General features: G+C 39.8%; 1 protein-coding gene across 3 annotated transcripts in view; it reads left to right on the forward strand.

Moving 5' to 3' along the window:
- The window catches only part of ascc3 (activating signal cointegrator 1 complex subunit 3), a 180058-nt gene that overhangs the window by 78279 nt on the left and 73806 nt on the right, over window positions 1-27973 (forward strand). For all 3 annotated transcript variants that reach the window (XM_070966215.1, XM_070966216.1, XM_070966217.1), the window contains 3 exons: window positions 14256-14420; window positions 23607-23783; window positions 24537-24608. In XM_070966215.1, coding sequence (XP_070822316.1) covers window positions 14256-14420; window positions 23607-23783; window positions 24537-24608 — 414 coding nt within the window. The remainder of the gene's footprint in view (window positions 1-14255; window positions 14421-23606; window positions 23784-24536; window positions 24609-27973) is intronic.

Here is a 27973-nt window from a genome sequence, read left to right on the forward strand (position 1 = left end):
GTCTCAGCAAGAATAGACTGAAAATGATCTGTCAATAGTCGTATTGACAATAGTCGTATTAGTCGTATTGACAGATTATAAAGTTTCACTGTCTATATCTGTAGAATATGTCACAGACATGAAAAATATCAGATGAAGAGAAGTGTTTTTTCTGGTGCTCTCGCTCTCGCTCTAAATGAGGGAAAACAAATATCACATCCTCATCATTATTGACGGCCGTTGCCAAAAACAAACTCAGTGTCGAAAGATAAGGCTGGCAATAACAACACTGCAGCGGCAACACTGTCTGTGTGGACACCATGAGTGTGTGAGACGCAGCAGGACGAGGTAGTCGTTATGCACAAGTAGAGGTTGGCAGTATGCTCTGGGCATTAGTGTGTACCTGCACTGCTAGCTGCTATTTTTGGAACTTTACATTTAGCAAACTGGGCTAACCACCGGCACCTACCTGTCCAACAGAAAACAGGTCATCTCCAAGTTGCTCTTTGTTTCCGTCCTCTCCTTCAGCACTTGCCAACAGGTGAAAGCCTATTCCAGATTCACTCTTGATTTGCAACAAATTTTGTCTGCTTTAAATTTTTCCTTGCTATATTTATATTATTATGATAATGATGATGATAATAATGTGAAAACTGGCTAACGTTAGCGTGACTTAGAGTAAAATTACATAAGAATTGGTATTTTATTGCATTGTCGTAAATATGGACACCTTTACACATGCATTTTGTGCTGATTACATCACTTAAAAGCAAAAACCATAGCGAGTAAAAACCTTTACTAGCTCAGTCAAACATCAAACAAGCAAACAAAACAGCACAAAACATAGCAAACCTGCTAATATTTCTACTCCAACAGCTCGGTGTCTTTGTAGCTGTCAGAGATTTTTATCTCCTGTGCTAGTGATGTAAACACCAACAATCCCCTAATGTGAGTCAGCTAGCTGCACTGCTAACTGAGCTAACGAGCTAACAGCAGCTGAGTTAGCAGCAGTTTGGGGTTAATTTAGCAACAAGTAAAGCTATCTGTGCATCAGGAAGCTCAGTAAATCATAGCAAGCCACAGGACACCAGAGGGAAAACCAGAAAACCTTTTCTCTATAAAATATGATCAAGGTTCACCGACATACTGCAGTTCGATCCCACCCACCCAGGTTACACATAGAGCAAAAACAGACATTGAGAGCAACAAGAAATAACAAGTCAGTGTAACATCAAAATGATTCTGTTTTAAAATGTTATTTATTTTAAAATTGTTCTATAATGTTGCTTTAATGTTAATTACAATGTCAGGGTGAGTAAGTAGGCTTTTGAGTTAACAGAATCCACAAAACTGATCTAAATAAGGGACTTTGCAACAAAGCATTTTTCCCAGCTTGAGAATGTTTTAGAGGCGCAGCTGTTTTCCAGCTGAGATGCTGTGGTTGCTAGGATACAGAATATCTGCGAATATATCAATTCATTTATGTATTGCAAGTACGTAATTGTGCACAGTTTGTGTCATCCAAAAAAAAACCAATGTAACAATGTTGGCACAAGGTAGAGCACTTGTTCTGGCCATTGCTCTGGCTGAAGCACGTGGGCTGAGAGGCGGGCTGACCGGTCTGTGTGGGTTCATGAGATTTTGTGGGCGAAACATCGGTGAGTGCCATGGTTTGGTTCAAGAGCTGAAGTTGGATAGAGTGCAGTTCAAGGAGTAGCCAGCTTTTGTATGAGCAGGCCACAGTTTGGAGAGTTGTTCTGTTTGTCCTGCCCCTCCTCCACTGTGATTGGACAGCTGGGTAAAAAGTGACAGTGCAGCGTTTTACCCAAAGTTGAATTTTTTTCACCCTTTGGCAAACCGGGAAAAAAACACCCAGCGCTCAGCACGGAGTAGACAGTCAGGCCTCATCACACTGTTGGCTTTTTTAGCATACTGTGAATATGCAGCACTCCTATTGAAAACGCTTGAAAAAATACCCTAGTGTCAGGAAAAATGCTTTGGTGGACATGGCCACCAAAACACTGGTTCATGTGTCAAATATTTCAGCAGTCTTTATTGGTGTGTTTTTGTCTGTTGTTGGTAGGGCTGGGCGATTAAAAAATGATAGCGACATGTCTATACGATAGACATGTCATCAATATCAATAAAAAATGTGTTCGATAAAACATTTGAGAATTTTTTTTTTCTTTGTCAGAAGAAACCTGAAGTTGCAAAGCGAGGTTGGTTGCATGAACAAAGGCACTCGCTCTCAGGTAACCGAGCAACGTAGGGAGTAATCGCTGATCAGTGAGAGAGACACACTAACACGCCAATCATGTAACAGTATCAAGTTCGGTTGCGCCATGACGTTGTCTCGTGTTTGATGCTTCGCGAGGAGTGAGATGAGAAATAGAAAGCGCTGCAGCGAGCGAAGAAAGTCAGCTCGCCAGTATGGAGTTTTTTGGATTTTATAAGTCGGACCGTAGTCAGACCAATGTGGTCTGTAACTTATTCAAGACTGTCGTCCCCACCAAGACCGGTAACACCACAAACTTATTTAACCACCTTAGCTGCGCTCACTCTTTGGAGCACAGCCGTATTCGCCAACGTCCAACAACATCTGCAACCACAGCACCACAGCACAAGCAGCTGACCACCATGCAGAGGTATCTGCTTCAGTGCCTGATGACAAATCATCTAAAAGGCACGAAGACGTAACGGAGGCAGCGGCATATCATATAGCTAAAGACATGCTTCACTGAGCACTGTGGAGAAGCCCGGTTATAAACATCTCTTACACGTACTTTTTTTTTCTTAAACACACTTGCAATAAAAATGTAATTGAATAGTTCATGTATGTTTAGAGTAAGAAGAGTGACTGAAGTTGTTCATATGTCCAGACTGGTTTTATAATTCAGTCAAGTCTACCTCAGTTTCTGCTATGTTTCCAAAACACTGCACATATCTGAAAACATTTTATTCAGCAGAAGGTGAATCAGCTTGTGAACTTTCTGCACTAAACCTGCAGAAAAAAAGTTCTCAGGTTTCTCTGTTTACATTTTTACACTTTTTTTACATTTATTATTTGAGTGTTTTCCATGGTTGTGTTGACATTTGCTTTCCTTTCTGACTTGATAGCTGAGGGGATTATAATCAGAGGAAGGTTCAATTTAAAATAAAAATGTTTAAATTGAATGTATTTTTCTCCTAGTCCTTATTTTAAATAGATCATAAAAAATATCAATAATTATCGATATCGACCAATATAAAACACTTATATCGCAATAGAGTTTTCAGCCATATCGCCCAGCCCTAGTTGTTGGTAATTAATTAGAGGTTCTGTGAACAGTGTTGCACCTTTCTTTTCTTTTTCTTTCTCTCCATATATTTTGTCATACTCCTTCTTGTTATTGTGTCCTCACTTTTCCTTTCCAAACAAATGGAACGTCCCTTAAGGCCCTGTTAATGTGGGTGCACATAATATTATGGCAGTTTAATTGATGAGATATTAATTATATGATCAATAATTCACTTGTCATTGGGAAGCCTTTTAATATTCCTCTTATGAGGCTATTTCTTATTGCTGTTGGGATTTTATAGGTTTCTGAGCAGTGTTTCATCTAAACAGAGCTATCTGTGGCACACTGCCACAGTTTTACCACACCAACCACAGAATCATAAAAATCCATTATAAAATGTTCATTTGATTCATAAAGTTGAAAGACAGAGTTGCTGTCACAGATATTGGTGGAGTAGTTTTATGTGACTGGCAGGTAGTCTCTGAAGCCTTTTTCACTGCCGCCAGTAAACCCATGCAGTATACTTGTGCGTTTAATGTCTTAACAAAATTATAAACATGGTTGGAAACCACAAAAGCCGTGAGAGCAATGCTCTCTGTGAACTGCACTCAGTGCTCTGAATAGTGTTTTATCTGAGGCAAAGTACGATGTCTGGTCTACTACGTGCCAGGCCATTCTGCCTTTTTAGGCTGATACCAGTTTGTTAGAGGTTGTTAAATCCAGTGATGGTATTTTGAGCGATCAATACGGTATGCCTTTTTTTAAACACAGAACACAACAATTTTGATGAAATTTGTTTTTCCTGGATTTTCCATCAGGTTAGCTTTTCAGCTCTTACATAACAACCAAGAAAGTGCCCAGACGGCCTGACCAATGCAGATTTTTTTAAGCCAAATGTTCAAATAGTCCAACAAGGACATATTCACCGATCATTTTTTACAAGGACAAACCACTACAATTTAAATAAAGATGATTTTTAAGGGGGCTGCACAGTGGTGCAGCAGGTAGTGCACGTGCCTCACAGCAAGAAGGTCGCAGGTTCGATTCCCGGGTCGGGCCTTTCTGTGTGAAGTTTGCATGTTCTTCCCGTGCATGCGTGGGTTCTCTCCGGGCACTCCGGCTTCCTCCCACAGACCAAAAACATGCTCATTAGGTTGATTGGTGACTCTAAATTGCCCCTAGGTGTGAGTGTGAGTGTGAGTGTGAGTGTGAGTGTGAATGTGAATGGTGTGTGTATGTGCCCTGCAATTGGCTGGCAACTGGTCCAGGGTGTACCCCGCCTCTCGCCCGTTGACAGCCGAGATAGGCCCCGGCCCCCCCGCGGCCCCGAAAGGGATAAGCAGCATAGAAAATGGATGGATGGATGGATGATTTTTAAGGAACTTAGACCAGGATATGCACCAAGTGAGACATGCAGAGTAAAAATAAAGTTTCTGGTGCTCTCTAATAGACAAACCATATAATGGAGATACTTTTAATTAAAGTTAAACATAGAAATCCACAGGGGTGTCAAACTCAAAGACACAGTGGGCCAAAATAAAAAAAAAATTGTTCTAAGTTGAGGGCCGGACTAGTTCAATGTTTATTGAAAACTGATTGAAATTACCTTTTTGCACATATTGAACCTAGAACTAACACAGCCTATAAGTTATTGCTTATGAAACAACATTAATCATTAAATAAATGAAAAATCAGTTGCATTAATTTCTTATGGCTTTATCTGCAGCTTTCCATAGTAATTTCAAATGAAAGCATTTTCCCACAGGCCAACAACAGCCAAAAAATAATTTCCTTTAAACAAAAACCAAAAATGCCCAAAGAGTACAAAAAGTCAACGTATGTTAAGCTGAGTGTGCTGCTCTCTGATGCATGCTAGTCTAAGCCAGATACTTGAACCTGGAACTAACACAGCTTATAAGGCCGTTTATATCTATAAGCAGCAACATTAAACATTAATATAAGAAAAATCAGGTTCTCATGGCTCTTATGCAGCTTTTCCAGACTAATTTACCTGTCATGGTGTTTTGTTTCATAGTGTCTTCTTACGTTATATTCTTTCATGACAGCCAGACTGTCTTCGCACAGTAGACAAACAGCTTTGTCCTTCATATCTGCGAACACATACTCTGCCTCCCACCTGCCTTGAAAACCCCTGTTTTCAAAGTCCACCCTCTGATTAGCCATTTTTCGGGGAGAGGGTAGCTGAAAGTTGACCACAGGTAACGACCTCCATGAGCCTGCTGATGAACGAGTGGTCGCAATGCATTGTGGGACTTGTAGTAATAGTGATGAGCAATATACCGGCAAGCCAGCTCTAATAATAATTAGATATTATCATGCGGGCTAAAGATAATTCCATCGCAGGCCGGTTTTGGTCCACGGGCCTTGAGTTTGACATATATGGTCAGACAGTTTGTGTTGCTTCACATTATTCAGGTTAGCCAGAAACTCTTTTCAGAAATTGCACAGAGAGCCTGACCAGTGCTGTGTTTTGAGGCCAATATTGATGTTTCATATCCAATAACAGTACGTTAGCAGTGTATAAATCCTTCACCTGTCATTAGAAGAATATTAAGTAATCTAATTGGCACTATAGATGATTTATTTTTTTGTATTGTTGATTTTTGGAGTGTTCCCGGTATCAGACTACCATCTTCAGACTCCCCGGGACACAAGTAAAGATTTCCTGTGTCATCCTTCATTGAAATGATTTGTCTTTAGTCACTGCACTTGTCGATGTTATGCATAATACAGCTGGGACAGAAAGTCAACAGACACCTTATACTTTTCCACGTTCCATAGAACTCCAGATATATTCATTTATCAGCCAGAGTTCCGCCTTCAAAGCAGCACTTTCTCTTCACGTAGTAGTCGTTCCCACGGTTGCACTACAGTAAGATCAAATCAAACATTCGCTTTTGATGGGAGAGCTGTATGAGTGTCTGTGGTGTGTCATGAAGGCGAAATAAGCATCAAATTAATAAGCTTGAGGAATAACTGGTGCTTTTTTGATCAAAGGTTTGAAGTGTGTCAGGTGCCAAATTCTAAACGCCCCATTCTCAACTCTTGACTCAAGAGATCTTCTGTCATATTAGCGGTCACTCATTTAAAGCCATCGTGTTGCTGATTAAAAGCATCGTTCAGTGTTATCACTTCCCTACATGGCTCCTACGCTTTATATAAGCCCGTAAGACATTAAAAGTGAGCAGTCAACAAGCGTGTCCCAGCTGTGTCCAGGTGTGTTCAGCACATTTTAGTGTCCCCTGGAAACAGCTTCTATTGTTGTCACACTGCTTCCAGTGTTTCTGCATTTAGCTGTTTTTCCCCTAAATGCTGTGCATGTGCTGTCGAACTGGTGAAGTCTTCTCTTAATTTGCTTATGTTTTGTCTGTTTGCAGTCTCTTGCAGTGTTTTGAGCTCTCTGAGCCCTTGTAGATTAACCTATAAAAAAAAACTGTTACCCAAGTTGTTTTTTTAGTCTCCTAAATAGGAATTTCCAACCTCTGTTGGATAAAAGGCCCTTTTTGTTCAACAGTCAATATTTTTGTCTGAGTAATGAATAAGTTGCACTGAGCAGCAGATGAAGTTCATTTTTGTGTTTCTGTGGGGTTTTACTGGTGGAACACGTGAACTCAACCTCAGATGTCTTAGAAAGGTTTTCCATTCAGATGGAAAGGAAGGAGTTCCCTTCTCTGTTGAAGAAAGGGGATGTATTTATTACAGTGAGGCCCAAGAAAAGGGGATGAAACCTGCAGATTGAGCATATATTTAGTGAGAGAACCTGGCTCCTCCAGCTCAGAGGTAAGCGGAGATTGGAAGATCCAGCCTGAAAAAATGGAGCGATGAGACTGAGAAGGTTGAGAAAACACGCATATCTGGTAAATCCAAAAGCTGGATTCGAGAGATTGCACTACTTAAAGTTATAAGCCTTGTGGGACTTATGAATACAGAAAAGGTTGGGGTTTGGTGTGTGCAGGGGGTGGTGGCGGCAGTGAGAGGTGGGGTTTATTCCTATGAAATGAGGCCAATTCCAGTTAATCTGAAGGTGTATTAAAGTTGCATTTCTATCAGGTCATGTGAAAGATTTCACAAAGAGAATGATAAGTCAGATTCACTGCAGCTCCACACAACTTTGTTCACTCTCTCTCTCTCATCGCTCCATTTGACTGCGTTAGTGTCAGTACATTTACACAAAGCTGTTGAGTAAAAAGGGCTGTCCACATCAGACAGGCTGGAGTGATGCCACGCACTGTAACCTTGGTTGTCTTCTGTCTCTCCTTTAAGTCCTCACTACTTCTTTCAACATGCCCTTTTGATGGTAGAGCGAAGCCTCTGGCACGACTTCAACCATTTGCAAGGTGCAGAGGGGGAAGCATTCATGAAGGATCCAAACTCAAGCAGTATTACCTAATCTTAGACTGACGCGTTTCATCATGCGACCTTCATCAGGGTCACACACACATTAATGCAGTCATTAGTGAGTTTTATATGAGAATGTTGTTTAAGATCAGATTTGTGTGTGTGTGTGTGTGTGTGTGTGTGTGTGTGTGTGTGTGTGTGTGTGTGTGTGTATATACACACTCTAGTGCATTTCCATGTAAATGGAAAACCTTGTGCTCTGGTGGTGCTGTGCACAGTGTATACAATATGCAGTCATACTATCACACACAGTGTGTGACAGCTGTTAGCAGAAAACTGCAGTGACTGATGAAATATGCAAGATTTCTTGTTTGAATCCTTTTTTTCAAAATTCTTTGAAATAATGTGTTTGAGTTGAAACCCAGGAGAACAAGGATGCTATTCTGTTCAGTAATAGAGCTAAGAATCATAATGACTTAATTTTTCTACATTTAACATGTTTTCTCTAAGTGTTTACCACTCCTTTTTATACCCACCATCACACACTGAACAGAAGCAAGAGCAGTTCTCATTGCACTGACATTTTCTCATATTTAGCTAATTGTGAGTGGTGTTTTCAAGACTGAGCAGAAGAACACACAATATTCCTGTCTCTCACACACACACACACACACACACACACACACACACACGACACATGACAATGCTGCACTGAGAAGGTTTTCATTACAGTTTGCCTTGATAAGCCGTAGTTGTTAACATATCACAATCCAGTAAATGTCTTTGTCTAACGTCCCCACTCCATCTTCCTCCCACCTACCTCTTCCTCCCACAACCTCTTCTCTCTATGGCTGCAATAGTTACCATGGAAACAGAAAGGTTTGGAGGGATGCTGCCATGTGGATGCCAGTGTGCGGGTGGATGGCATCCTGGGACTACCAGGCCCTCTTCCCTCTCTGTCCAGAGAGGAAATATCAGTTAATGACATCCAAGAAGGAGATGTCTCACAGCCAGGCAGTTTTCCTGTAAAGGGAGGCCGAGGGGAGTGTGTCAAAATTTCAAAGTCACATGCAGAAATTGAAATAGCCTTCATAATATAATAAAAAAAAGGACACTAACAACAAAACTGTTGGTGACAGAAAGTGCCAAAGCAAAAACTCCTAGCAGCAAGTCAAAAACAGTTATTTCAAGTTCTTACTGAAATGTCAGGCTGTTCCGAGTCACGGCACTTACTGTAAGCATCCAGAATATTTGATTTGATTTGATATGATTTCTATTTCATTTAGCTGGTCACTTGTCAGACATCATGAGTAATATTATTAGCTGTAAGTGGTGAAAGTTAGCGAGCTGTGGCCCGTCCTGTCTCATGATTTCACTTCGTATTTTAAATGGTGATAGTCCAGCAGTGAACCCCCCATAGTACCAGCTGGGAGCGGAAAGGAAATATTTTTACACTTATTTTCCTTATTAAACTACAACCTAAGACGAGACAAATTGTCAAGTTCTAGTTCAGAACACTTCATTCAGAGACGACAGACACAACACTGTTAGAACCATCAGCAGCTCTGTTTTGCTTCTCTGAGTCAGATGAAGAGATATTTGCTTCTGTTTCATTGTGTTCAGTGCTTTTCCACGCCAGTGATGGCCGACCTTCCTCTCGCTGGTCTTCATCATCCCTTGATCAGAGTTCTGCTCAAACCTGCTGTAAATCACTGTGGTAGCACTGTCCCAGTCATTAGACTGGTGGCCAGTTCTTACACATTGTTCATTTAAATTCATGTAGAAATGCACTCAAATGGAGTTATCAGAGCATGAATTACTCACGAACGCACCAAGAATGTAAATTTAGAATATTAATTTATAAGTTGTACACGAGTTATTAATTATGAGAGCATGAATTCCTCATTTGTAATTTGATGTAAATTTAGGGGAAAAAACAAACAGACCCTATTTTTTTAGTGTGCTAATATCACAGTGGGAGCAAGCTTTCCTGCTTGCATGAGAAACATTTACTGCAAACAAATTATTGTAGAGTGTGTCCCTACTGAATTCATCAAATTTACATATGTACAGCTGTGAATAGTCTACTGTGATAAATTCCACATCTTAAAATTCACCTTCATAAGACATCAACTAATCATATTGTAACAAGCTTTCCTGTAAATGCTGCAGGAAATGTCACTGGTGTCTCCCATATGCTGAGCGTGTCTCAGCCAAAGAATTAACAAGGGGAAAAAATAGACATTCATCTACGTACCTGCCAGGCAGTGGCGGTAATATAACGAAATGTCTGACAGCTTTCCACAGTACATCAACCACATCAAAATATTGCGAAGAACGATGATAAATCATCTGTGTAGTTCTGTCCAACAAGCTAACCTTTTGAAAACAGAATCTCAGAAGAAGCCGCTTGTTGCTCTCAAAACAAAAAACAGCCAGTGTACCTTTTAAACATCACCGAATAAATCACTTATTTGTACAAATCAGTGAAAAATGGATAACACAAATACTTATTTCATGTAAGTTATCTGTGAATGAGACAAATGAGACGCCATCAAATAACAAATAAATTGACTGATTCATCGTTTTTCTAATGTTGCTATAAAGAAATCTTATAAAGCTATAAAGTCAACTTTTGGTGTCAGGAACCAGGTCAGTTTTCATTGGTCAGGCTCAATCCAAATGCCCAAAGCATACCTGCACTTTGTTAAACTTGAACATAAGTAACATGAAGCCCAGACTGCCTGAGGTTTCCCAAATTCAAAATTTATCCAGTCAACCGGGGACCTCAAGCCTGCTTTCTTTGGACTTTTATAGTGTGCTCTGAGCCCAGACCTTACCAGACTCCAAAGAGTCCTAATTGAGATACTCTGTAGCACAGATGTTTATTTGAAGACTTTTGATTTTTGATGTGTGTTCATTTCTGAAGTTTACCACGTGCCACTAATCGACAGATGATCTTGGTCACATTTTATCTGCTTGCACCCTGGTGACAGTGAGCACATCAGACACGCCGCAGTATGACCAAAATTCATGAGGGCCAGATCTCGAGCTCAGAGGACGGACATTTGGACTCAGCGTTAGCCCCTGCTTACACATGCAGACTCTAGTCGCATGCTCACTCTCTCTTGCCTCTCATAGCCTGAGGCTTGTAGGTGTGAGCACATGATTTCCATACTCAGCTGTGATTGGGCAGTTGTTTTTTTCCTCTTACCATGATACTGGTGCAAAATGAAGCAATCGATTGCTGGACCTGTAATACAGGGGGCCAGGATTTCAGCATGACACACCACAGCAGGGACTGGTTCTGAAATGTGTTGTTGGTGGGTTCAAAGACAATTTATCTCGCAAGGTTTGAAAATTTGATTAAAAATGTCATTTTTACTGAAATAAACCACAAAATATAGCATCCTCATGAGGACATAGTTTGCCACTACTTTTGTCATTGCTGCCCTGATGTTTCTTCCATGAATGAGATCTTAAAAATGGCCAACACATGACATTAATGTAAATTTGACCTCAAAGAGTCTCTAGAGGTTGACTTTTATAGCTCACTGAGTAGGAAGTAGGAAATGAATCTAAAAACTTTGGGCATGCTTTAAAAGAAGCCTGATGTCATGAAAACTCTCCGCCCTCTCGTTCATTTAAACATATCCAGGTTTCTACGGTGCCTGAGGCTCTTCACTTTAGTGATGAATTAATAAAAAGAGCAATTCTTACAGGCTATTGTTTTCTTTTTGTACATGTTTATGAACCCGGATTACTCTCTGAATAAATTGTTATTTTTAGAAACATTTACTTGTATGAAACATGTATGAAATACAGAATTAGTGGATTCCAAAGATTGATTTCGATCCTGCTGCAATCTATTGATGAATAGGCTAAATAACCTCATTCATCCAAACAATGGCATGTTTTCTCTACACCTCCTCGTGTGTATTTGTGAGGCAATTAAGAAAGCCCTTTGGCCTGTGCTCCACTTGCCAGAGCCTCCATTTAGATTAACCAGTAGCTCCAATTAGGAGCAGGCACTTCCTTTTCTGTGAGCACGCCAGCTTCTAATGGCTGCATGGATTGATTTAAATGCAAACTAGAGAAGGTTTAATGAACTGCTTTTACAGAAAGAGTTTAATAGGAATTTGCACACCCACAGACAGGTTGCCAAACAGTTCACACACCATTCATTATGCATTGTAGTGTTTTTCTCAGAAAAGGAGAATAAAATTGCACTGGAATTGTGGGCACTAAGCAACCTGCAAAGACTGTCTGACATTTGATACAGGTGAGGTGTGTTGATACTGTGGAATATAATTAGTCTTAGAAGAATGCCAAAATAAAGATATAGAAAAATATGACTGTTGATTAAATCACGTAAAACACGACAGAATCAAATATGACAAATTCTTTTAACTTGAGGACGTTGACAGACGTCCGAACATCCCTCTGGAACGAATGGAACTTAGCGCACACACTGTGAGTAATGTCATACATTTGTTATATCATGGTGTTATGATTTAGGTGCTTCTGTCTGCGTTGTAATGAGTGGAGTTTCAGGCAATTGGGCATTGATGAGCCATGAAGCGGACATAGTATTCTGAAGGGAGTTTGGTTGTGTTGCTCTGGGTTTTACAGTGTGTGTCGTCCAAATAAAGGAGCAGAAAATTGTGGAGAAGTAATCTCTGAAATAGTCTCAGTAGTCTTAAAAATTCATTTGAGGTGTTTGACTACTCTGAATCTATTTTTGGACAACTTTTAAAAGGCTATTGAGGGAATTCAGTGATGGACGTTCTTAGGTTCAGTTGAAACTGATATGATGCTTCAGCAGTGGAAATCAGGCAAATCGAAGCACCATCTGTGCACTGATGGCTCACACTTTGGCACTGGTTTCAGTTCATAGTGGTTAACAACTAGGTGCAGACAAAAACTAGACACAATACTTCAGGGATGGGGTTATCATTGCTTGGCCTCAACAACAAGAGCTTCTCATTACCCTGCAGAACACAAACCTTCTTGCATGGGTGGATGTGTGCTTCCTTATCTCCTCTTTTTTTTTGGTGTTGGTCTCTGACAGGCTCATATTAGATAAGACCTGCCTGCTTGACATTCGGCAGCCAGTCAATAGGACAAATGACAACCATGTGACCATGACATTATCAAGGTACATTGATTTTTTTTTTTCCTTTTTTTTGCATAAAGCAGCAAAAACACAACAAAAGAAAAGAAGCAAATTGTACAGGTGAGATTTAGAAAACCCCTAGAGGCTTACATATTCCACCTTTAATCCACAAAAATAAGCAAATGTGCCACTATGAAATCAAAAAGCAATTAAAACAGCAAACGCATCAAATAAATGATGCGGGTGTGTGCGTGTGACTGTGCACATGCTGAAGTACACTTGTGTTCTGTCGACTCATTACAAAAGAGAGACAGAGAAAGGTCAATTACGCTGTGCTTCTTCTTCCTTCGACCCATCCTCTATAATGAATGTCCTCATCCTTCAAACTCCATCCTCCCAGTTTGGAATGCAGCGTTTCTCTTGGACTCCAGGATCAAGCGGAGATAACCTTGATGATTTGACAAAAGACATCATACAGTTGTTTTCGGGAGCTGAGTATTACTCCTCTGGACTTGTAAACACAACTAGGGTGGAGAACCCTTTAGTCCTCTGTTTGTTTGTTTTTCTGTGTGTTTTTGGGTTGACATCATTAATTGTGTTTCATAATCTTCATTTGAATCCACATAAATAGGAGTGAAGTGTGTGTGGTATTGTTAGTTGAGGCAGTGTTTAAATGGTATAATGACAGAATATTGATTTAATTAGTCTGATAAATGTAACAGGTGCAGTGCTTGTGTGGGATTACTGTTGTTGTGTACAAATACAGACCTTACAAGCAGCAGTGAGATGCTGTGAACAGCTGTGTTTGGAGTCCGTGCTGCAGACACTCTGCCTTGTGTATGTCCACTGGGCTCATCTGCATTACTGGATCCAGCTGGAGATTTGCCAACGTGTAAGAAGATGTACCATCAGTCCTTGTTGATTTTTGAGCTGGTGTGGTACCATTTCTTTATTGACTCTGTGGTCCTTTTATTATTTTGAAAGTATTCTGAGGTTAAAGTGCTGACTTGAGAGTGGTCTCATCTGTATTACCTACTGCATTTCTTTCATTATCGATGATCTCTGTAAAGCAGATGTTACTGGATGGTTCATTTAATGTGGATGTCAAGTTACAGAGCCAACAGAAAACTGTCCCAACATTTATGTACAACGCTGTATTTTTTAGATAAACTTGATCAGTGTTTATGTAGTTGCTGACATAGTCGAGACCTGTCAGTGTGGCTGTACCTTCAATGACAAATGCACAGCTGGAAAATAGTGATAAATAACATCATGGGCTGGTGAGCTGTTTTTTTTTTATTTGCAGTTTTGTTGCTCCAACTTTCATTAACATGATTAGATCACATAGGTAGGTGTCCTTTTGACATAATGTCCATGAATAGTCTCTTTAGCTGTATTGAAGAACATTTTTTGTGTCTTTTTTGTCGTTGTTGTATTGTTGTACACTGTCTCTTCTTTTATTTAACATTCTGTGGAAGCTTGTATGGAATCGGTGTTCCTAATGTTTTCATGTTTCTTTCCAGATGTTGGTGACGACTCCTGAAAAGTGGGATGTTGTGACCAGGAAGAGTGTCGGAGATGTGGCTCTGTCCCAGATTGTGCGTCTTCTGATTTTAGATGAAGTTCACCTTCTCCACGAAGACCGAGGACCAGTGCTGGAGAGCCTGGTGGCCAGGACCATCAGACAGGTTGGTCCTGCTCCCCTCAGCCCCTCTGTCCTCTCCTGAATTGGTCTCTGATTTTCTTATTAGACTGCAAAAGTCTTTAATAATTGAACACTGAACATCTTCTTTTTCATAGATATGAACAAGGCAGTTTGTTACCCTGGCCATTAGCATAGATTTTTCGGTGAGGGTCTTTAGTGTCATGTTGTGTCGTGTTGAGCGCTTGTTTGTTGTGCTGGGAAGAACATTTTTGTATATTTTTGTGTTCTATGTAAGAGGGAGCTCCATGTACAGTATATAGAAACCATAATAAAATTTCAGCTTTTGAAATAAAATTTTAACTGATGTATCCAAGATGTATCAGCAAAGCCTGTACCTGCACTCAGACCTGCGCACTGAGAATCATTGCATTTTTGGGTTTTCTGAGTCATACTGTACCTCAGCAAGTAATCCAGTGATAGTTGTTTGTGCATCCATGATTACACTAGAAAACAAGAACTGCTAACAGCTAATACTTGATGACAGCAATTTACTTAAATGTAAAAAATGGACTTCGAGTTGTCGCCCATTGCTAGCTAAGTTTCTCCTTGGCAACATTATTCTTCAGCTGTCTTGATGTCTTGCATTGTCTGCAGGGGCCCACACTGTCACACTCTGAAACCCCTGCTCTAGAGTATGAAATGTGATGCTAACTTTTGCTACTTAACAGTTTTCCATACGCAGTACTACAGATAAATTTTGATCCGTACTTAGAAGGTATTGAGGTTAAATATCTCTCCATTTGGACTAATGTGCTGAAAATGCTTCTCTTTTCGGTATATTGTATTTCTGCTAAGTTGCACTTTTTATTCACTTTCAGTGTGACAAATGACATTTCAAGCACAACAAGCAAACAGAGAGAAAGAGGCTCACAGGCAGCACTGTACCTCTCCTCATCAGCTTCCTGTCACAGCAGTGCATGTCATGCACCAGTAATTTTCCACATTTACCCACATTATCCACAACATCTCCCTATAGCCTCTGTTAAACACTCTACTGAAGGCTGCAAAATGAGACACAAAGGGAGAGGAGAGCCAGGGGAGTCAGAGTAGAGAGAGACACAGCGTGTGTGTGAGTGAGTTTAAGGAGGCAGTGGAGAGTGAGCAAGTGCTTTAACTAGGGAGTTGTGTGTGTCGAGTGAAGTATGCATCTTGTTCATTTTAAATTTTTGTTCTGGATTTAGGTGTATCCGTGTGTGTGAACTGCCAGTAGATGTCATTATAATGTATCCTCATTATTACCTGGTGGAAATATGTTGATGTTTGTACTGCACTTAAGGAGAAGTTGTACTTATATTTTGGATATTTCCATTTTGTTTCTCTCTGCTCCTCACAGTGAATCTATTTGTGAAAACAGATTTGTGTAGCAGGATCTTGACCCCTAGTTTGAGAACCATAGGACTAAACTTCCACACAGCTAAACAGCATGTGCAGTGGTTGAAACTGGCTTCACTGTGAGCAGCTACAGCAGAAAACGCTGCTTAAACATTGTTGCATCAGTATTAATCAGTATTAATAATCTAATAATGTCAACTATAACTATACAGTCATAGGGGCCATTTTTCTGCAGATCAACTACTTTTACCTCTGATTCATGAGAAGTACATTTCTACTTACTTAAGTACTTCTGTACTTACCTAAGTAGAATTTTATATTCAAGACTTTTACTTTGGTAATGTAGTATTTATACATTGTTGTATTCATACCTTCACCACTGCTATGAGAGATGTTCATTCAGTATCCCAATGACGACTCCTTTACAGTTACCATTACAGTGGACATCTAAGTGGTCACAAATGGTAGCAATTTGATCGATCTGTTCACGAAGCCTAGGGATCAAAATACGTTCTTAACATGAAAACAGTTTGCATTCACCTCTTTGAAAAAAGCCACAGTCAATTAACCGTTCTGAGCTTGAACCCAGGACTCAAGAAAACACCCAAAATTTCAAGAAGTAAGCCTCCTTTTCCAGATATCCACGCGGTAAACTGAAATGTACACCAGTGACATACCGAGTGGGATGTGTGGAAATTGTGTCAACTGCAAAATTTGCATGGAACACGAAATGTTTCACTCATCCAATCACAGGAGATATTATGAATAGAAATAAACCAATCATCCCTAGAACCAACAATGTGATGTATAAGATCAGCTGCCTGTGCAAAATAAAACAAACAAATGGAAAGAGTGTTAAAGATAAGATCACAGAACACTGAAGGGTCTTTGGGAGGCCAAGCATTCAGTGACTGGTTTTAGTAAAAACGGTCGCTCTGCGACAGTGTGATTTTAATTTCATTTGGAAACCAAAAGAGGCTTCTTGAATTTAGAATCTCAGAAACTGCATCCTAGAGGAATTAAGACATAGGAATTAAGATTTTAGCATTGGATTAGATTTATTTATTTTTTTTTATGTATTTTGAAAGCAAGTTTTATAGTTTTTCTCCTGTGTTGTTGGTATTTAATATTCACTGAGGTCTTAAAGTCTATCCTTTTTTTTGTTTTGTTATTTTGTAGTTGTGTGGTAACCTTTACTATTTCTGAAATATTGTTTTGTACTTTTCATTGTGAAGATTCTGTGTGGCAGAGTCCATATAGTGTGTGTGTAGTTTACATTGGATAATTGACATCTTGCTCATGCAGGCTGTAAAAAAGCATGCTGACGTGCTGAAACGTGTTGGTTAGATAAAGAGCAGACACTTCCTCTAAGTCATTTAGTATGGCCAGGTAGTTTTTTCACATGTGGTCATTTTTCACTTGAGCACCTATTTTAGTGGTAAAGTAGCAACAGAAAAAGCAAAGTAAAGAAGAAGGGCAGAGATGAAATTATTTTGAAAAAGTTTCTGAATGTACCTTCGATTGGCAGATTATACATAGGTGTGCGGATTGCAAAGGTTGGCACAAATAAAAGAAATCCTTTTTGAAATGTCCCACTTGAGTGTGACTGGAGAATGATGAACCAACTCAAGTGCTCATCATTTTGAGAAATGTTGAAAATACATGAATAATAGATGTATGCTAAAGGACTCAGACCAGAGTGAGGAAAGCAAAGCAAGTGAAAAAGACTGGCAGGGATGAGCTGCTGTGCTGTGCAGCGGCAGAGACCTCTTGGCAGGGTTAACCGCAAGGTAATTGAAAACTGGTCCGTTCATGTGACCGCTGTTTACTCGGTTCACAGCCCATTTATCTGCAGGTTTAGCTGATATTACTGAAGAAGGGCTGACTGGGCACTTTGTGCACCTTAACACCTCTAGAGGTTGTACTGCAGCACACAAGTTTGAAGTCTCTTGACTGTCTATCTGTTGGACAGCAGCTGGCACATGCTGTCAGTGCTTAGAAGCCAGCTGTAGAGCTGGACTTAACCTGTTGACATCACAATGGCATAATCAGCGTCATTTTCTCAGACTTAACAAAACTCCTCCAGAGACACAATACATCACACAGTTCTTTTCACAGGCTGAGTAGTAGTAGCAAATTTACTTGGACACACGGAATTGGTGTGTTTTCCATTGAATGATTGATTCTCACACTGTCAGCTAGATTGCTGTCTGGAACTAAAAGATGAGTGGCAGCCAGCAATAAAATCTGATGGTAGAAAAGGGAAATGGCAGCTCTCTCTGGAGTGGGTCGTGTCTCCATGAAGGGAAACAAAAACAAGTTTAACCTCCAAATGTGCGGGATGCCAGGAAAACGGAGTCTGCTCAGTTAGGTGCTATTTCTCCTAGTGCACATCTGATTTTACCTCCTATGAACCTCAAACTGTCTGCTCCATTTCATCAGACATGCACCACCAGTCAGAGTGTTCACACCGTCATCTCCACTGGTCTGCGGCATTTGTTCTTACTATATGCCATTTAAGGGTACATCCGAGTGTGTGCTGGGCAGCTAGTATACAGTGCACAGTCTTCCTCACAGCTTGCCTGTGAATGCAGGTAGATTTATGGTTTTACTTTAACTGTAGCCTTGATCTCAGGCACCGATGGGTGATAACAGCAAACACACTACAGATGTGTGAGGAGGAGCACAATGTTGTGAGCTCACTGAATAATGATATCCTCTGCACTGCATGAAAAATCACACTGTATACTATACATTTTGTGTTTAATCCTTTTCATTCACAAAAGTCTGGCTTCAGAAGAACTGCACACTGGTCACACAGTAATATCAAAGAAATGTGGTTTGTAGCAAACATTCAGTGAAATACATCATCTTTAATATAGGATTTTGTTTTTCTGTGAAGATTAAGTTGATTTTTGAAAAAGAAAAAATGCATTTAAAGAATAAAAGAGGGTGATTACAGAAAGTGATCAACTAAAAATAACAATATAAGATGAAACATAAGAGAGAATAAACTGGAAAAAGGGAATGATTGTTTCTAGGATGGGCAGGTGAGAATGAGTGAAAAGTGGGGGGTGGGCTAAGAACATGAAAGAGGGGAAACACAAAGAAAGACAAAAAGAAATGGGAGTAAGGGTATAAAGAAGTCCAAGGAATTTGAAAAAGAAACAAAGAAAGTCTAATAAAGGAAGGAAGAGTAAAGCAGACAAAAGAAAATTCAAGTGATTGCTGAATACAGTTATCATTTATTATAGAGAATTATGTGAATTTCCCTTGGCGATGAATAAAGTATTTATCTGTCTATCTATCTAGAGGCATTAGTGCGGCGTTCCACACCACAACTTAAATCCCTGGTGACCAATAATTCTGATAATTCCCAGCAAATCTCCTGGAAGAACAATGTCATTTAGTACTAATTGATGAGAGCATAGACATTTCCTCAATTCAAAAAAAAAGGAAATATTTCATATTTCATATGATTGGAAACTTTTATCTTCATGTATATTGACTCGTATGTTTGCCTGTAGACACACTTCAGATGTGTTCATGTTCATCTTCCCTGCTGTTCACTGACTCTCCAGGTTATCTAGCTATTCATTGGAACTGATTAATTGGAAATGTATCAATTGAACACCTGGAAGTGATATGAACATTTTTCAACTTGTACAATACAATATTAGCAAACAAGCAATTTTTTTTTCTTACTTTTTGTCAACATTTACCCTTTTTGTGAAATCTGAGATTTCACCTTCTCAGGTCTTTAATAATTATTTATATGAGATGAGGAAAAAAGTCACTGTCCTGCTCACAGCTCCGAAATATGCCTGTAATGAGCGGTTAGAAGTGACACAGAGTTTACAAACTAAATACATGATGGTCTGCTACCTTAAAGGCTGAGGCTGGTGTCATTCTATGGTTTTCATATTGCCTCTCAGCCCCATGTCCATGACTGCCTATCAAAGACATAACTCCCCAAAAACAGTTCACAAACATATAACTTAAGTTTCAGTCATTTCTGACAACTCTGTAGTTTTTATCAAATGTCACTCAAACAGGAGGAAACGTTAAGGAGTGTTTTCAGCGGCAGATTGAGCCATATTTGGTTCTCTGAGTATTTATGGCAGCAGGACTGTGTGTGTGGGACTGAGTCAAAATAAGTGTGTGTGTGAGTGTGAGTGTGTGTGTGTGTGTGTGTGTGTGTGTGTGTGTGTGTGTGTGTGTGTGTGTGTGTGTGTGTGTGTGTGTGTGTGTGTGTGTGTGTGTGTGTGTGTGTGTGTTCATGGTGAAGGACCACCAGCGTGGCTCACTGATATGTTTTTAATTGTTTTTGGACAACAATGCAGCAACACAACACACACACACACACACACACACACACACACACACAAGACTTGTTAGGGTCAGGTCATGATGGGTTTGGCTCTGCACATGGGATTGGTTGACAAAAAGATAAATATAGAATATCACAGGACTTATGCTCTAATGTGTACTACCAGCATATTGAATATGTTGACCCTAAAAGCAAGTGTGTGCAAAGGAGCACTATGTTCCTCTAAGAATAACAAGCTCGTACAAAGAATAGATAAGTCATACAGAATATTTGAACCTTTAATGCTGTTTCTGTAGCAGAGGCCTCAGAGGATTACTGCGTGTCACTGAGTAGAACATGGAAGGACTGCTCTTTTTCCACTAATTATATCTCTATGTGACTGGCACAGAAGCAGTGTTTCTGTTTGTCTTTGTGTGAGTGCTAAACAGCTCGCAGTCCTCGCTCCAGCAGAAGATGCCAGGTGCCAGCAGCACTCCTTGCAGACCCTCCCCCACCTCCTTCATCTCTCTGTCCAATTATTGCCACACCTGACAGACTGCTATAATTGATTGTGCTGAAGGAATTAAGGCAGCTGCGTCTGATGCGCTAGGTGCTTAAGTTCACATCTTCAGACACATTTGTATGGAAATCCCTGTAAACTAAATGATATTTGTCCCTCTTTTTATGCAGATATTTTCGAACTGAGCCAGTTGTCACTTTGATGTTTTGCTTGGAAGAGCTTTGGTTTGGACTGCGTTTTCTTGCCCAGGTGTAATGCAGCCTGTTAGGCACTGCATTCGACATAGTCTCTCTAACCTTTGTAATAGCGGTGATTTAATGTTGCTCATCCTCTTCATGTTTTGATATTTAAGGAGAATATGTGCTGTACCTAAGCTTACATATGTCTTTTATACCGTAATTAGATGTTTGGCTATGATTTTAATGCCTGCAAAATGCTCATAATATGCAGTTTACATAAGGTTGTTTGATGACCTTGGCCAGATGCTGAGATGGCCACTTTTCACAATCTCTTATGTTTTTGAGTATTGCAATAGCTTTCATATACATTCAATGGACTTCAAAGTAAAAGATTTGCTGCTTACATTTCGTGAAGTATCTTTTCAATGGACACATTTTGGTCAGTGCTTACAGAGTTGATGGTGGAGACCCAGTAGCTCACTTTAAAGAGTGCTTCTATAAGGCTTGGTTAAAAAGATGCAGCAGTGAACAGATATTTTGACTTTTAATCTTTGTTATGAGTCAGCATTCTGCACTTCCCATAATGCAACTTGACAGCATCTTTCATTGGAGCCTGATTTGTTCATTAGCTTACTCCTTTTGTGAAGACTGGAATCAGCTGAGAGGGTGTTCAAGAGAGGGTGGTCAAAGGTCCACCATTTCAGGTGTGCATGCAAATCCACTGATGGTTGCTGGGACTCTTTCTTTTGGTTGACGTAAGTGTCTCTCTGGAGCTTTGTGAACTACATAGAACTCAGTGCAAAGCCGCAGAGGACTTCACAGACTACCACACTGTCTATTTTGTGACCTATTTTATTCAGCTCATTACTCACTCTCCTTGGGGGAATTGTAAATTCAGCTGTTAATCACAATTACCGTATGTTGCCATAAAATGTTATGATGCCACAAACTTAACCAAAACCTAGATTCTTCATCTCTTGTCCAGGAAAGCACTTCAACACATAGTTGCATGAAGTAAAAGACAATGTAAAAGACAAGCCCAGGAGACTGTTTGACTCTCTGTAGGTGAACATGATGCACATCTGCAGTATGGAGGTTGAGCAGCACTGCAGTGAACGTGTATTGCAGGCCCGGGCCGCTGGCAGGGATTGGCTTGGTCTTATCTTGATGGGATGGTTTGACAGGTACTGCATCACATTAAAGGCCTTACCAATCTTCCCTGTCACATCCAACAGGAGGCTCACAGATTAAAAAAAAAAAAAAAAAGTTTTCTGTACTCTCACCCACGTTGATACACGACATATTGAATTTTCCCCAGGTTTCAAAGACAAAATAAAGACATAAGCAAGTACACGACTTTTATTAATAATAATATTCTTGCATATTTTTTTTTTAACTCTAGCGTCGCAACAATGTGGCTGTATGTATGTACTCCCATGAGGGATGCTAGATTTTGCATGTGTAAATGAAAGCACACTGTGGCTCAGCACAGTGTCAGTGACGTGACCACCCTGCTTTGAAAAGGCACTGCAGTCAATAGACCTTTTTTGTTTTTCTATTATTGTTGCTGTCTCTTGGACAAATTTGGCATTTGTTAGAATTGTCTGACAAGTAGGCCTATTAGCCCTCATGTACTGTTTAGAGACCAACGGAGAGACGGGTGTTGAAAAGTTTGAAAGAGCCATTTTTAATATTCTTTATGGCTCTAAAAGTTTTGCTTGGACATAGGTACAATCACATACAATTGCTAGATTATTGTTTGCGACTGAGGGAAGGGTGAATAGAAAATGCATTTTTACGGTGGCTGGACCTTTCAAGTTAATATGAAGATTCACATTTAGGAACGATTGAATTTGGGTCTTTGTTAAATTTATCCTTGTCTTTCTGGAAGGAGTCGCAATATGTGCCACGCCAATCATCCATCTGCCATGTTTTTAGCATCTTAAATAAACATGTTCAATTTCAGTTAATTCATTTCTTCATTTCGTGAACCTCCCTTCCCTCCATTCTTTCTCCTAAACCCCAAACTGATGGGAGGATCGGCTCCAATGTCATCTGAATCTGCATATGTATGCATAAATCATCCACCTGCCATCCAGCCTAGCAAATTATTCTTACTGATTTAGGGACATTTCATTCCACCTCTACCAGTCCCTGTAATAATAATATTAATGAAAAACACCTTTCATAGAAGAAATGCATCTCAAACAAAGAAATCAGCCTCACATAAAAGGACGTAGAATGAACATAAACACAGAGATAGAAAATGCATGTAAAAAAAGAAAAAAAAGATGGAGAATAAAACACACTTGATAATGATAATGATAATAAAAATAAGATAAAATACAGTTGAAAATAAACACAATACATAACATAAGATGGAAAATAAAAAGATACTGGATAATAGTAGTAAAATGAAGTTAAGAGCAGGCTAGACAAATTGTATAAAATGTAACTATTTAAAAGGTGTGCAGCATTGCATGAGTGTGAGGCAAAGCACAAAGGTTTCTGGTCTGTATGTGGAAAGTCATAGCTAGTTCAAGGCTGAAGTGAAGAGATAAGTTTTTAGCTTTCTTTGAAAAACATCTGTGGGTGGTGCGTTCCAGAGCCTTGGGTCAATGCCTTTTTAGATTATGTCAAGCAGCACAAGCTTTCCAGGTGATTTCTTTCTTGTGTGTTGTTTTAATGTATGTGTTTTTGAATGATTTACTTCATTAACTAGAGAGGCTGCTTTCAGTCATTTTAAATTTCTATGTGAGCAATGTTGTCACAGCAGTAAAGGAAAGAGGTTGATGTAACTGTGACACTGTTTTGTTGTTGGATGGTTAGGTGGAGTCCACCCAGAGTATGATCAGGATCCTGGGACTGTCAGCCACCCTGCCCAACTACCTGGATGTGGCTGCCTTCCTACATGTCAACCCCTACATTGGCCTCTTTTTTTTTGACAGTCGCTTCAGACCGGTGCCCCTTGGACAGACCTTTGTTGGCATCAAGTCCACCAACAAGGTAAACAAATGAAGATGATGTGAATGTATGAACCTATAACCATGCACAGGTAGACTAGTTTAGTTCTTCACGGTGACACATGCATACCATACCAAGTGTGGCACAGGGATGTTTGCACTGAAGAACTGCATTTTATAAGACTTCACCACATTACAAGATGAAGCTTAGCTTTTAACTGTGGAGGATGGAAAATGGAAGAGCCCAGCTGCCTCATCAGCATGACCAATGCAGTCACCTGACAATAAAGCCAAATCTAGGTTTTAAGTTATTCATAAACAGTGTCATCATTGTAGTGCTTGTCCAGAATGGCTCTCAGTACATAAAGAATTGTGGTCACAATAGCCAAATAATTATTGAACCCATAACCCATAATGCACAATATATTAAAGCGTGGTAGAAAGGCCTCTTTATAGGCCACTTCATGACCTTTGACTGTTCACATAAAGACATTTGGGTTATTGTGCCACATAGCAGGGCATGTAGCAGCTATGGACAGTACGAACTCAGAATTTTGGTTCTGTATTTAGATATTTTCTTGTCTGCATCACTGCTTGCGTCATGATTTGTTTTCATTATTTTTCAAGTAGAACTACCATTGCTCAGTTAAAAAGAGAGTGCCAGTGTTTATTGCTATTATTAGAGAGATTCATAGAGATTCATGAGTTACATTTGAGAGTTGAAACATTGCTGCAGTTAGTTTAAATTACCTGTTGTAAAGTTAAATTGTTGGTTGTGATTTTGTGTCTTGTTCAGATCCAGCAGCTTCATGACATGGAGGAAGTTTGTTACAACAAAGTCCTGGAGCAGGTTAAAGCAGGTCATCAGGTAAGAGCTCCTCTGCATGATTGAACCCTCCACAAATGTCCCCATGTTTACACAATATGCGAAAAGCTTTTTGTGTGAGTGAATGTGTTAAAGACCATAATGTAAAGTAATGTGAACTCATAAGAACATTCACTACTTGTCTGCCAGTATTTTGACAGACTATCATAAAAATCATAATCTCTCAACCCCTCTGTGCATGGGCAGTCAGTGTGGATGTGTGACTGGAGGGGCAGCAGGAGGATGCTGCTCTTGCTGCAGGAGTGGGAGTTCAATGAGACATTAGTGAAACAGAATGCCTACAGAGTACCTAAAACCTAATAAAGCACATGTGGGAAAGAGGAGTGGTCCCTGATTTGTTAGTCGCTGATACCGCCCTCGTCCGCCATCTGTGACTACAAAGCATTAATCACGATCGCATGTTTTTACTGATTATCAGTCAATACTGATCAGCAGACGATTGATCTGGGCATCCCTATTTAATCATTTCAGCTCAATCACAGAAGTATTTAATATGGAAAACAAACTCAGAGAATATGCATTTATAAGGAAAAGATGCACATATGCATTCACTTTTCATGTCAGCAGCCAAAGCATCGAATGATTTTCATGCCTTTGCGCTGGCAAAACCTGTGGCCTGAGACGGTCTGTTTTCTGGTTGTCGGCTCAGTCATACGTACATTCGTCCTGTTCTCAATAATCCAACACCTCCTACCTCCCACCCAGCCCACACCAGGGAATTTCATTACATCTGGCACAAATGTCCACTTGGACTCAAGGATGAACTGATTAGAATTTCATTTCAAAGGCTTTTGTGACCTCATAAAACACATTTTGGCCATAACTCAAGAATTCATACATTTAATAAAATGTGTCATGATGATCAGAACCTAATAAAGCACATGTGGGTAAGCTGACCAGTCACTGATTCATTCTTCACTGATTGACCTTTGACCATTTTATATCTAAATGGTCAAAGGTCAATTTCGCAGTGATGTCATAATGTTCTGCACAGATGCTTTTCTGGCCATTTGAAAGCAAAGTTCACTGTGACCACACAAAACTTTAGTGGCCATCACTCAAGAAATCATCTGAGTTCTATCTGTGTTCTGAGCATTTTTGAGACATTGAGCTTCAAAGTTATTGCATTCCAAATAGCAAAAATTACACATGGAACAAGTCTTTTTCATGAAAATGACACACAACCAACAAATGTACAGTGCCTGGGATTATAAAGTTCTATCTTGCAAAACCTGAAAAGAATCAATGCTTTTCCTGCAACACAAACAGCTTACTCATCATTTGTTTTAAAACCTAAAATTAGTGTTGTAACAGAGTGTCAGCATGTATGATAAAAATTCAATTACCTGCTTTTTAATAACATTTATGTCTTGGTTTGCTGAACATTTGTCAATGTCAGGCTCAGTTTTAGTAGGAATATGGTTGATTGTTAAACTCATTATTCCAGGAACCATTAGTACCTTTGTGTTAGACAGCAAGCAGCTGCTGTAATAAATCTAACCTGGACATTATTCTACAGAAAGTGGGACAGGTAAGGTAAAAGGTTTTTCTTGATATTCTCTCTAAAGATAAGAGTGGCAGGTAAATAACGTGTTAGGTTCATCTACTACAGAAATTGTCCCAGCAGCTAAGTGTAGCAGGTCAGTATAAAGGCAGCGTTAGGTTTTGTTTTATATCAGAAATGTTGACTCTGAGGCAAAGGCAAATTTATTTGTATAGTACAATTCATAAACTAGGCAATTCAAAGTGCTTTACAGAAGCATAAAAATACATTAAAATCATACATTTCAAGAAAGAAAGAGAGTAGAAGAGAATAGAAAAATAAAAATAAAATACAATTAAAGGAAAATTCAAAACAGAAGCCAGTAAAAGACAATAATTTAGCTATTACGGCGAGTAATCACGGCCAGAACCCAAATTGCAGAGTCTCAAATCTGGACTTTATTAGAAAACAAAGTACAACTAAAAAGCACCACGAGGGGAAAAAACTCAAAGTCAACAAACAAACAGAAAAACTCCAAAAGGGAGGGACAGGACTTATAGATGCTTGTAACTAGGGCTGTCAGTTTAACGCGTTAATTAGATTGATTAATTAATTACGCTGCAAATTAACGTGCTATAAAAATTAACGCAATTAATCATGAGTGGCAAGTTAATGCACAAGCATTTTAAATTTGGCCCTTTGAGTGACCCGTAGGCTGCATCCTACCTGCGCTACTAGTCAAAAGCAGGGTGACAACAGACGTGGATGCGACACCGGAGAGCGAGGCAAGCCTACTTGGACCTTTGAACGGCAAGTTTATTTATAAAAAGAACAAAGACGGGACTATTAACAAGGACGCAGTGATTTGTACCTTGTGAAAAAAAGAATTTTCCTATCACCGTAGCAGCTCCAGCCTGAATTATCATTTACACGCCACATGTAAACATGTAGTTGCTGCTAGTGCCGCTAGTGCTACCGTGAGCTCACTCCGCCAACCCACACTTGCTGAGTTAGGAAAACGAATGAGCAAAGCCACGACAGAAAAACTGACAAACTCAATCGCAAAGTGGGTTGCTGCTGATTGCAGGCCGATTTCAATCGTGGAAGACGAGGGCCTAAAAGAGACGTTTCAGATAGCGTCATCTGACTCTAATTTCCAGCTACCGTCGAGAACTACAGTGATGAAAAGAATTCACCAGCTGTAATGTGAATGTCAGTGAATTGTAATGTCCTAGAATTCAAATTCTTTATTTGGGGACCTTTAGCAGATATGAGATTAAAATGCGATTAATTAGATTAATTAATTACAAATCCTGGAATTAATTAGATAAATTTTTTTAATCGCCTGACAGCACTACTTGTAACAGAAAACACGCCCAAAACAAAACTGGCGGAGGAATAACTTCTATGGAAAACCCAAAGTAATCAAACAAACAGAAAAACTCCAAAAAGGGAGAGACAAGACTTACGAACGCTTGAAACAGAAATCACGCCCTGAACAAAACTGGCGGACAGCACAAATATCTTCCAAAACACACTAACGAGGCTATGGACTAGAGAAAGGCTCGAGGACGAGAGACACGGGTGAACACGCTGGACTGAGGAATAGTCTGGCACAGGGATGCGTGTGAGCGGAGCATAAGAAGCCGGCTAATTGCCGATGAGCAGCAGGTGCGTCTCGTGTGCCTCGCCCCCGAGCCGACGGCCCGCCTCTCCGCACCGAGCCAGCTGAAGCAAAGGGAAAAAAGGGTCAATATAAATACAAAGTGGCTGAACAAAACCCCAGACCATGACATTAGCATTTAAAACCATTGAGCAAATACATTTACTTTAAGTAAAAGCTGAAGAAAAATAATAATGTTTT

The sequence above is a fragment of the Chaetodon trifascialis genome, chromosome 7, assembly GCF_039877785.1.
Source record: "Chaetodon trifascialis isolate fChaTrf1 chromosome 7, fChaTrf1.hap1, whole genome shotgun sequence".
NCBI lineage: Eukaryota > Metazoa > Chordata > Actinopteri > Chaetodontiformes > Chaetodontidae > Chaetodon > Chaetodon trifascialis.